Raw genomic sequence first — 12727 nt, 5'->3', positions numbered from 1 at the left:
TTTACCTTGTCCCCAGGAGGCAGAACATGACCTCGGACAAGGGGCAGGGAAGGAATAATCAGTATCAATTTAACAGAAATACCTTGCAGCGGATTTTATAAAACTAAGAGAGGCTAAACCTCTAGCTGGTGCATCCTTCCACCGTGCACCTGCCTGGAGAGGCTTTAATAAAGTATTTTTTTAAGGTTTGACATTCACTGCTATCATATTTAGCAGCAGCTACCAGAGGTCTCTGAGGTTTTGGTACTGAATTCCCAGAGTAAATGTAGCTGCTGACATACAAATGATTCAGTACGATGATTATGGATTACACTGGAGGCTGGTGGTATCTGAAGGTAGTTAGTCAAAGTCAACACAGCAAACTATGTTAAGTATGAATATTACTTATGCACTAATACTATTAATACAAATATACATTATCAATCAGTGACAGAGACTTTAAACAATAACCTACGATGTCATGCCTAATTTGTGTGTTCTTAATTTTGATTAAAAGTGCAAATTAGAGTACTGTGACACAAATGGCTGGTAATGCTCATTAGGATTTGGTGCAAAATACTGGCATTAGCTCTCTTCTACCTTAATTTCTAGTAATATTTTTTATCCCTCTGCACGTCATTAATTCCTTCTCAGAGCATAACCAGTCTGTCCTGCTCCAGCCCTTTTTGAGAGAGCAGTTCAGAGGTCTGATGCTGACAGCAAACGTGTGGGTCAGGGACCATGTTCGGACTCCATACACTGCATCTTGCTCGAGCACCGCCTCTTGACAAGTTTATAGTGATGGCCTATATAACAAAGCTTGAAAAAGGTCTTGAAAAACTAACCCGACAATTAACTCACTGCTAGCACTTGCCAGACCTATGTGCAGTTTGGTACGAAATTGGTGTCTGAACCAGAAAAAAACACTCAGAATCACTAACCCTGCCACCAGTACAAACAGGGCGTTGGGAACTCAGTTAAATAAGGCCAGAAATTCATGCACAGTAAATACTACCACACACTGAAACTTTGCATCTGTCTCTGATCCCACTTGCAGCTGATCTGCTTGGGACGTCCGGAAGGTCTCTGCAGAGTTTGCGCTCTGGTTTGCAGAGTGAGGCCAAAAGAGATGAGGCCAAAACACGTCTGAGCTTCCATCACTGCTGCTGCCCCGTGTGCTGGTCGGCTAATGCAGGAGCGTTCCAGCTGCGCGGATACAGAGAGCCCCAGAGAGGCGGAAACCTTTGGAATGATCCTGCCTGAAAATTCAGGAAAGATCTTGAAAACTTAGGGAGCAGTTGTGCTGCAGAGCTCTTAAACTAATTAAAAAAAAGTCTATTTCACCGTAGGGAAAAAGGTAGGTTTCATCAGACGAATGACTTGCTAAACGTGGAGAGTTGAAACACTAGTATTTTAAAAACGGTAGTCCTGAAGCAATCCAGATAATTATGCATAAGAAAATATGTGTTGAAAATGTGGGAGTTAATGAAACAGAACTCTGATATGTAGCCTCACAAACACTTGCAAATTATTATTATTATTTTTTATAATTAGTTTTTAGATTACCTAGAAGTGAAAGCAGTAAGGACAACACTCCATGGTGAGAGAGATGCTGAAAAGACTTCCTTCTCTGCTTAGGACTGCAGGGAAGCTGCAGCTGCACAGATGTCCCCTATTCAGCCCACGCAGGGCTCCCTGAGGACAGGGACTGGGGACAGAGCAGTCCACGGACACCAGTGGAGACCTCAGCTCCAGAGCTCTGCTAGTCTGACCTAAAGAAAAACTCCACAGCAGGAGCCAGAGCAACATGGAGATGCCCGGGCTATACAGTGCAGATCCAAACCTGCATCCCAGGAACAGCTTTTCCAGCATTCAGTCTGGATGCAAGTCTGTCTTTCCTTTCAATTATAGGCACAGCTATGGGAAGTAGCATAAACTATTCAACTCAACTGCAACTTGCAGCTGTGAAGACTCAGGACTGCATCTTCCTTCTGGAGGCTGGCCCATTTTTTTCCAGTTTCTAGCACTACCCATTCTTACTGTAATACATTTCTGCACTTTTATTTGGGTCCTTGCTTTATGCATGGTGTATTTATACATGCTTTGTAAAGGGTTATTAAATGAGCAGCTGATGGTTCGATACATCCTGGATCAATCATTAGCAATCCCAGAGGATCTACGCGTTGCTTTCTGCCATAGAGAGATCTCTATCTCCTTCTACTGCTCAGTGTTGTCTGTAAGGTGCTCATAACAGAAGGTGCTCACAACAAAGTATTCATTTACCAGCTATCTGCTTCCTGCAAATTACATGTTTGTGTAACCTGCAGATTGTGAATATGCTTAGTTATGTCTGGAGGTTACAAATTCCAGGTGAGGAACTGGAAAGACTTGGAATCCTGCAGCATGCAGCTGACTTACCCCAGTCACCTTTGCCAAGGTCGGAGCGCAGTGCACTGAATTCAGCGCAGTTGGCAGGGAAGCCTGTTATTAAGCAGCACATGATTTGTTATTACGGGGAACAAATCCTGCCCATCCTCTTTTTTTGACTGAGTGAGTCTAATATTAGACATCATAGTGTCTCCATCAAAGGTGTTAACTTGTGAATTGTATTATTGATGACACTGCTATAATAATCCGGCACTGCTGAAACGGTATCAACACTGAAATGGCATGCACTGTATCTCATATATTCCCTTTTCAGAACTGTTCATCTTCATATTTTCCTGGGCACAACAAGCAAAATAATTGTTCTTGTTCATGGAGGACAAAATATTTTTTCTTTACGATTCTCTCTCACCCAGGGGAAATCTCCTTTTCCACTCAACTAAAGAGGTAATCCATTTTCTATCCTTCCACCCCAGTCCAGAAGCTGTGTCAACGTGGTTAGCTGGATACCTGATCGAGCTGACAGACCAGGCACCTCCGACGGAGCCGGCAGGAATGCGGTGTCAGCGGGAGCGACCCGTACACCGCGCTGACACTAGAGCATCCCTGCGAACGGCTACTGCGGTGCCGAGAGATGCACCCAATGCTGATACGAAACAATCCAGGAAATGACCTTTTAGAGCCACCCCAGGAAAGAACTAAAGCATAGATGCAGCAACAGTGAAAATCTGCAGCTCTCGCATGCAAGAGACAGCATTTTTTTAAAGCTATTTGTGGGATCATATCTGTTGCACAATTACTCTGAGCAATATAGAGACTATGATTTAGATCAAAACCTAATGACCAATTACACTGTGAGTATTCTGCAGGTAGAGCACTTTATGAGCTAGGATAGCGTATGGAAGTGCTTTGAGCGTAATTAATCTTAATTAATTCCCTCATATTTAGTATTAGTCTATCTGCCTATTTAAAAATGTATCTGACACACCCCCATCATACTGCCTGAATGTCTTCTAGTGATTTAAAATGAAAAATGACTATGCCAATTATTGCATGTTTAGCTGCAGTAATGATTCTTAAATTAGCAATTTCCCAAGACATGCTAGTGTAGAGATTGGTTTCTCATGGTTCTGGGAAAGGGGTTCAGTCCACATACAAATCTGCATGGATATAAGAAGTGTGAAGTTGCACCATTTCAAATAAATGACTGTGACTTTTTTTTTGTCCAGAAAGGACATCAGTTTAATGCTGCTTCGAGCACTTTTGCTTCGAGCTTGTGACTTCAGAGCCGGAACTCCAGAGTTCTTTCTTTTTCCCCTAGCATCTTACACTTACGTGGTAGGAGGCGCGTTCCTCCCGGTCCATGGGCCGGGTCACGTACATCCTGCCGGACACGGGGTCGATGCTGAACACCTCCATGGGCGGCTGGTCGGCCCCCACGCCCGTGATGCTGTATCTGATGTGGATCTCTTTATCCTTGTCGGAACGGATCTGAACGAAAGAGCAGAGGCAGCAATCGTAAGTCAGGGACAAAAGCCATGGGAGTATTTAAACAACTTCACACGTTTGAGCCTGGGAGATGTAGAAATGTAATGCTGCTGTCAAATTTGGCAAGGCAGCCATACAGCAAAAGTTTGGGAAAACGCCAGTAAAAGAATATAGCACATATCCTTAGCCATTTTTGTCTTTTATTCATAACGATTGTCCAGGAATTACTGAAATTCTGACTACTCTGGCTCAGGTGTAGAAGCACGTGCTTTCACATTCCTGAAAAGCCAGGCCCTCTGGAATGTCCACATCAACCAGCTACATCCAGCACCTCCTAGCCATTACCCGCTTTGGAACGCGCTGTCCCCAGCCTCCCACGTCACCCTTGACCCGTGCACACGGATGCTCCCAGGGCCGTCTCGGAACAGGGCTGCTCCCACCCTCTCTCCAGCCTGCCCCTTGCTGGAGCAGGGCTGGGAATGCTGCTGGGACAGAGCCCTCCATTTGACTATTTGCTGTTGAAAAGCACATTTGGCACCTTGATTTTGACAGTCTCATCTGAAGTGGGATAACAGTTCTTGCTTTCCAAGAGGGAATGACCAGCAGGAGAGTAGGGAGTCCCCCCAGCCACAGCCAGGACTGGAGCACCAGCACCAAGGAAGAAGGCAGCCCCCCTCCATGAAACTAAAATAGAAGCGATTTTGACTTGAATTGTGGATGGGGAGACAGTTAGTTTTTCACGGACGTTTTTATGCTCTATTTCCTGTTGCATATAGTGCCCAGATCTCCTTGTGATAGAAGCATTAGAAATGCATAGAGACAGACAGAAACATGGAAAATGAGGTTGGATTTAAATATTCACTGCTGAAGGCATTATATTTTCAGGAAACACAGATAAACAGAAGCTCTCTAAGAAAGCCATGTACAGTTTAATAAAGTGTATGCTATGGGTTGTCCTTGCAGCACTTTTATTAACATTAATAGGGTCTAAGCTCTCTGTATGTAAATCATTGCAGATACAGGAGATGAAATATATCATAAGAACCACATGACCTACCCAATTATACTAGGAAAAATCCGTGAGATAATTATACTGCATCGAGCAAAATAAAGACACAGTAAAAATATGGTGCAAATATTCGTTGATGACTCATTATTTGTTGTTAATTGCCAACGCACTACAATGCTCTGCTAGTTACCGGTACTTAATTCCATTTCCAGCAAGGAACAGGAACAACGGAGCACCGGTAGAGAAGTGGCATTTGTCATGGAAAGGCACAGGGACCATTGACAGGGAAGCACGGTACGAATTACTACCTGAGAGACAGTCATTGCACCAAGGCACAGGCCTTCGATGGGGGAATGTGCAATTTTAGCACTCTTAATGAGATTTATTTTTTTTAAGAATTGACTTTTTTTTTTTTAAACAATAATCCTGTAACATTTTGACCAAAGGTTTCATTTGCATAATTCCCGGGGTGCAATTTAGTAAATCTTATTGAGAAGTTAAGAACATTATTTGAATACAATGTAAGGTTTACTTCTTTTGTTGAAGCCGTTACTGGAGCAGTTTACCATAATAATAATAATAATAATGATAGAAAAGCTCTATTCCCACGGAACTCACTAGATCAGGGGAAAAAATTACTGTTTGGGGGAATTTACTCGCTCAGGAGAGAGCTGCTTTCTCATTCATTTATGCCTGGTAAGCACGAAGGCGGTAACATATCTGTATTATAATATTCTGACTGCAGAACACACACACGGATTTTATTCATTTATCTTTCATTTTATAACACAGTCACTAGTTATGCTTGGTGCTGGGTTATGGAACAGATGGTAGGAAGATAGTTCTCCTCGGTTGTATTTATACATCTTTCCCTCGGAGGAGCCGTGGAGCTTCTCCAGCGCCAGGCACCCTCCGACCGTGTTCCCATGCAAGAACCCCAGGATGCAGAAAACCCTGCCCTGTGTTGACAGATATAAATCAGCTCCAACCGCTGGTTAACTCTGCCCAAGAGAGGGCATCAACCCCTGGTTCAGCTCTCATTTCTACGGGGACATCCCAGGAAGAGAAGAAATCAGTGCGATTTCACAGATGGGAATTTTCCACTGAAGGTTCTGGTACAATAAAAGAAAAGTGTGAAAATGAACGTGCAAAGCTTGAGATAATACTCCCGGAGCCAAGCTGGCTCTCTGCCTTGTAGTAACATTGCATTTAAACGGGCTGGAAAAGCAGCCTGCCTGCGACACGGGATCGCCTCCCACTCCTGCTGATGAAATCCTAGGGTTTGTGCATCTCCATCGTTAGCTAAAGGCAGTTTAATCAAAATGACATAAGGAAGAGCTTGCATGGACTCAGCAGCAAGGGAAGGAATGCGTATTTGACTCTTGTAAATGGACAGAATTAACTTAGGTGAATTTCTCCCCCTATGACCTGTTCCCAAATGATGGGGAACCAGTAACATGCAAACTAACCTACTTCTGAAGTGGTTTCCACACTTCCAGACGTGGAACTGGAGCTCTCCTGGAGGCCTAGGTATCTCCGAGGATATGGGGCAGGATAAGTTCACGTGGATTAGTAAAATGAAATCTGGTGTCAGCATTTTTGTTGCAATATAGCAAGAACTAATCTGCAAGCTAGATAAACTGCTAAAATAAATCCCAGGATAAACTGCCAAGTCATTTCCATGTAAGAGCAGGGACCAAGGGCACGGGTGGCCCTTTCTCTTAATTCTCAGTTGGTGGGAATTAACTCTTGGTCTCCTGAGGATATATATTAACCAGACATTCAAGTCTGGTGCTGGTGTTATCTCAGTGACATGCAATGCCTTCTGCTATACACAGGAATTCTGATTACATAATCTATTAATATGAGCCTTTTAAAACCACAGGCAGGTGTCAGTGGTCTCAGCTCTGCCCATCATTGCCCAATGGTATATGCAAGTAGCTGGGAATGCATCTAGAGAAAACAAGGCAGCCAGTTCATACGCTGCTGCATTTTCCATACACAGAGCAAACTAAAAAATTAAATCTCCTTCTAAGTTCTCCAACTTGTTCTTTAATGATATGGTTTTTAAGAATGTCCTTGAAAAAATACTTCATCTCCCAGATTTCCCATAAAATATTTTGAAACATCTGCACTAACATGACCTGAGGAGCTTTGGACTTGATTTTTTAAAAAAATAAAATCCATTATGATTATTAATGAACACATAAAATAATGTAAATGATAAGCAATAAGTGTCTTTTATTATTAAGCTCTTAGCTATTTTGCCCATTAAGAAAACCAAATTAAAATAATTGAAAACTATAATCTGCCATGCATTCAAAATGCTCCGCAGAAATTCAGACAGGCAAACATATTCAAAGTCTTTAAATGAGCACACTTAAGAGTCAGTCTAAGCATTCCAGCATTGGCTCATTAATTTCAGTGGAAATATTTTAATTCAGCTACATCTTACTGCTTACTGAAATCCCTACTAAGGATTTAGTTATTTATTTTTAACTGAATTTGCAGTATATTTAAGAGTCGCTTGTACAAAAGTTGCTAATTTTCATATAGCAGTTGTTTTATAAGCCAGTAAAGTGAAAGATCTCCAGGCTTGTGTTTCCAAACAAATTATCACATGTCGCTCAGTGAATCACGAACTTTTTCAATAAGCATGTGCAGAATTCAAACAGACAGGGAAAGATAAAGACAGATTTAGAGACCCAATTAGGTTAAGGAGATATTTATTAACTTCTGTCACCTTTTATCACACCTGCCAATGATCCCAAGCTACTTCCCAGAAAGAAGGGAAAGAACAAAAGAGCCTCTGGGATTCTTCAGCTCCCTTCAAAGAAACCCATCCAGTCTGTGCCTCGACACGGCGAGGAGGGGCTGCTATCGAAAAGCAAATTTTCCATTAACTACAACAGTAGGCTTAAGAGCAGCCTGCAAGTCTATATCCACTACAGGACAAAAATTAGCATCAAATGAGCTAAGTTTCCCACAAAAGCAGTATTTGCAAGCAAGGTCAAGCAGGAACAAATCTCTGTTTATAATTGTGGATTTCTGCCTTCTCTAGGACTAACACTTTTGTAGATCTATATGTCTCCTATCTAGCTTTTTGGAAGCCTAGTATCTACTTTATCATGGTCACATAAAAGCTCCTGCAAATGAGAGCACAAACAGCTTCAGAGGAAAATGGACCTTTCTGTATTGGACGCCTCTCTAAGTATATAATCAAATTTCCTGGAAGAAGTGATTTCTGTTTCCATATATTATAGACAGAACCTAGAAATAGGCTTAGCCCAGATGCCTCATTTTTAGGCATCTGAAAGTCACCACGAGGAACCCTCCGTGCAGTCACAGGCAGCTCTGAGCTACTATCATTTACTCCTACGCAACAGCTTAAGTTTCTACCTCTTCGTTTTTAAAAGTACAGAAAAGAAGAACTATGGAAATGTTCCTTTTGCCCTAACAGTGGAGTGAGCTTTCCTCTGCTGAGCGGATATTTGCAGAAAAGGATTTACAATGTATTTAGTTGGATGATAAAGTGGAGTAAAACTAATCTACCAGAACTATTAGAGGTTTCATTTAAGTTCCTGCCTTGCTAATGCGGCCTGTGTTAGTGACAAAAATGTCCTGCTGTCCCGTCCAAGGCCGCCCTCCAAGGGCAGCTCCCTCCAGGCCCGTCGCATCCGCAGGGATATGTCCCACTGCATCCTGCCTGGGCCCAGTGATAGCTTTGGTAGTCTTCACTCGCTCTCTCCCTTCCAGGTCTTTCTGAATTGTTTATCAGTGCTTTTCTTCCTTACCTGGAGGAAGATCTAACATCGAGCAGACAGAAAAGGGGAGAATATAAATGAGGCTCAAGGAGGAGCCTGGGACACAGCAGGAAGAAAAGGTTCTGCCTGCGATGCTGGTTGGAGGCCAATAGTCTTGTGTGACCTCAGGGTAAGCATGGGACAAAAATGAACTTTGCAGACTCATGGTCCTACTCCTAATTACCACCATCCCGCTTGGGATAACGCGGGACCGCAATCGCCCGCTCCGGGAAGGGCGAGCAGGGGAGATGCTGTAGGCCCAGGGCACCCCGTCCACAGGAGCACACCCGGACTCCCATCTGCTGCCTTTTAGCTTTGCTTGGAGACCCTCTGCAGCCGCAAGGCTGCTGGATTCTAGTGTGAGCTGTCTCGATGCAACAAGACCCGGTTCTGCAGGGTCTGTGCTGGGTCTGTCAGACTCCAGCGCAGGTCTCCAGAGCGGCGCCCGAAGACCGACAGCCGCTCACAAGATGCCAACCCTGCCAGGTCTCTGCCTTTACCGGCACAAACTCAGTAAATCGCAGTTGTTGCATGGTCTTCATCATTAAATAATTAAGCAATTTTCATTACTTGTCATTATGAAGGTCAAGAAGCTAATGTGCCTGTATCGGAAACTGGCCAATGCTAATGGATCTTCCACATCTAATGATAACTGATAGGGCAGAGGAATTTCTAAAGCAACACGGGCTCTTCTTCAGGCTTTCTGCAGCAGGCTCAGTTTTTAAGCACTCCTCTGTGGAAACGCTTCAGCATGCAGCAAGGTGAGTGAGAGGGAGGAGAGGCTGTGATGGGACCAGAAGATGATTTCAAGATTGGCAGCGTATCACAATGTGAACAATGTTTTGTCACTGCCAGAGAATTGCTAGCAGAGGCAACAAAGCACATTTTTACTTGTTTCTCCCTTATCTCGAGGTACGAGCAGAGGGATTCGTCAGCGTGGTGAATGGGGGTGTCCCAGTGGAGCCACGTGTGCTGCGAGCCAGTGACTTCTGGCCCCTGCGAGCCAGGCTGGTTCACAGGGTGCAAGATGCGAGCAGTTGTTACTGACCACGCGGGATGTGACCCAGGTGGACAAGTCCTCCTCTGCTGCAGGAGATGCTCCATGACAAAAGGTCAAAGCGAAACTCTCAGAGGTCAAAACAGAGGCTGAGGAAGAGTCACGACGTCCAGGTAACGGAAGAACATTATTCACGAGCTGTTTCTGAAGGGATGCACGCTGTGACCCTTACCTAGGGTACCTCACTGCAGCTTCTTCATGCAACAGGCCCATCGCTTGCTGTTACAGCTATGCCTAAATGAAGACTAAGCCAAGGAAACAAAAATCAGCTTGGTGGAACTCTGTTCTCAGCCTTCTGAAGCTGCCTCTCCCTGAGCCTTGCACGGCCTCCACTGCAGAGCTGGTCTGGCAGGGAGGACTCAGCACCTTCCTGCGAGCCAAGCTGAGCAGCACAGAAGCGCTCACTGCAGGATATAGGCAGGGCCAGCAAACAGAGACCTTAGCAGAGGCAACCTGATCACTGTAACTAATGATTGAAGTCCTCAGCTGCTATAAATCAGTGTGGACTCGCTGGCTTCAAACAGAGGCATGCTAATTTACTCCAGCTGAAAATCTAGTCAGCAGTTTAAAAACTGAGCTGCACATCCCAAGAATGAGGGAAGCTTTTTGTACGAGCCCGTGCCATATTCTTCGTTATGTACCAGCAAGTGGGGATGCAGGGAAAAAGCAAACACTGGTGAACAGGCATGCTTGTATCTGCATTAAAGGAGTGTTTCCTGAGCTCAAGGGATATAATTGGTCCTAGTACGACCTTTACTGCTGTAATAAGCTCTGGCTTTTCCCCATTTTTTCCATTTTCCTGCCCTTATATAGTCATGCGTTGAATTCACATGCTGCACAACACCTGCAGATATTAGGGATCACAGACAAGTGGTGCTCTAGTATGATTACAAATGCTATTCTCAGCATAAAATTAAGCTTTTAGACCTGCCTGCAAATAGCTAACAATGGGAAACAACAATAAACCCCTTTAATGTGTATATTCCAGAGAACAAAATCTGCTGAGGCTAATGTTTGAGACACTACTTTGGGATGCTTGCAGAGCAGGGCTGTAAAGCTCTGCAGTTTTGTAAGAGTCCCTAATAAGTTTAAGCAAAGCAAACCCATTCGTTTGGTCTGTTGGGTAGACTACACTGTAGAGTCCATATGGAAGAGTTATATCAACAGTCAGGATATCAGAACCAACAACTATGAGGAGGCTGAAAACAAAGTCATCCCTATATATTACAGGAGCAGCATTAATGAGCATGAGTGCAGGCTTAGACTTCAACATTTATTCTGAACTTACTCACTGAATTAAGCCTGTGTGAGATGGCTCTGGTCCTAGGACTCTTTTCACAGAATGGTGATTTTCTTTATATATTATGAAACTCTCAGATGAAATATTGATTCTTTTATGACTTTCTCTTGAGAGCCAGACCTGCCCATGGATGGTGCACATGCTTCTGTCTGCAACAGGTAACAGGAGGCAAGGGCGACCTGCAGAGCTGCACCTCTCCTTGAAGCGACTGCTCAACAAGACACTGCTAGGCTCTGTTATGAGGAAAGGCAGATGTGGTGACCACAAACACAGAGCAATTGGGCTAACACTCGCATGGGGACACCAGCCTCCACCGCACAGTGTCCACAGCTTCTGCACACAGGTGTCTGCTCTGTGCATTGAACCCCAGCTCCCCATGCAAAAGCGCAACAGGCCATGCAAACCATGCGCTCAAGAATTGTTTATTATTTATTAATTGATAATTTAATTTCTGATGTGCTGAACAACACACAGTTCCTTCACCATCAGATAAATGACAAGTCTAGAGCAGAATGGTTTAGGTAAGCAGATTGCTAGTGCTTATGGCTGTAAGACATAATTATGTACAGCCAAATGTGTAACACGCTTGAAAAAATTATAAGCCTAGTCACAGAAATTAAAATTATTTCAAGCTGAAGTTGTACAAATACAGCTGCAAAAAGCTCCAAAATCCTATTAATTTATTCCAACTGTAGTGGGTTTACAGTGGGATTCCACCTCCCTGCAAAAGAAAGCTGAAGTGTAACACACACTGGATCAAAGCATGAGCGTCTAAAGCTAAACACAGCTCCAGAAAACTCTTTCAGCTATTATTTATGTACTCATAAACTTCTGGGCATCAGCTGGGAACTTGGCATGAAGATTCCTTAGCGTGTCAGGGCAAACATTAAACGCTAAATTACCATATGTCAGCTTAGGATAGTTAATAATTCTACCACATCTTGGACAACTTGAAGGCTTTTCTGAAACTGCTGTCAAATTGAATCTTTCCTTCGATCAATAAAGCAGCACAAAGAAATAAGCTATTTGTGGCATCTGAAGGACTAGATTAGCAAAACACAGTAAATGCAACCGGCAGGGACTAATTCCATTTCTTAACCAGAGATCCCAAATACATCTATGAGGAGCCATGGTGAGTTCAGCAAGGCAATGCACATCAGGAGGTGACACGTGTCTGTACACCGCCTATATATTCCTTAATTACAGGCACCCCTGGTTTGCCACTAAAGCTCCCGTGCGAGCCCACGGCCGCGTGTTACCTGCGCATCCACCGGCAGCACTTAATTACTGCAGGAATGTTTGTTCCACGCTGCTAGGTCCATCAATCTCAGCCAGGAGAGGAAAATAGGGAACGACTGCAAGCACAGAAAACCAGCCCGACCTTCTGTTTGTTTTCCAAGCTGTGTAATAGAGATATCTCTGGCAATAGTGAGAATAAGGACTAACAGTGATCATGAAGAACAGCCTAATAAGGTAGGAAATGCAAAAGCCTGCATGGTGGCATTTATTTAAAGGGGTACCACCAGCCCCAAATCACACTTCTTAGTCAACACCACTAACACACAGTGCTATAAGGAGTAAAACCAGTTGGAAGGAAAGGGTCTTAGCAATGTGTATTTAACAGCTCCAGCTTCGAGTTACTTAACACCTGCAAATTGGGACCACATGCTCAGGGCAGCTGTATTCTCAGCAAAACACCTTAAATG

At 43.8% G+C, this 12727-nt stretch overlaps 1 protein-coding gene across 1 annotated transcript in view; it reads right to left on the bottom strand.

Moving 5' to 3' along the window:
* The window catches only part of CDH4 (cadherin 4), a 376921-nt gene that overhangs the window by 82022 nt on the left and 282172 nt on the right, over positions 1-12727 (bottom strand). The window contains exon 5 of the mRNA XM_088528878.1: positions 3700-3855. Within this exon, the coding sequence (XP_088385004.1) occupies positions 3700-3855 (156 nt within the window). The remainder of the gene's footprint in view (positions 1-3699; positions 3856-12727) is intronic.

This window comes from Tinamus guttatus, unplaced genomic scaffold, assembly GCF_059628265.1.
Source record: "Tinamus guttatus ecotype Peru unplaced genomic scaffold, ASM5962826v1 Tinamus_guttatus_pri_ptg000027l, whole genome shotgun sequence".
NCBI lineage: Eukaryota > Metazoa > Chordata > Aves > Tinamiformes > Tinamidae > Tinamus > Tinamus guttatus.
Note: the sequence above shows the minus strand (reverse complement) of the source record. Positions and strands in the feature narration are given on the sequence as shown.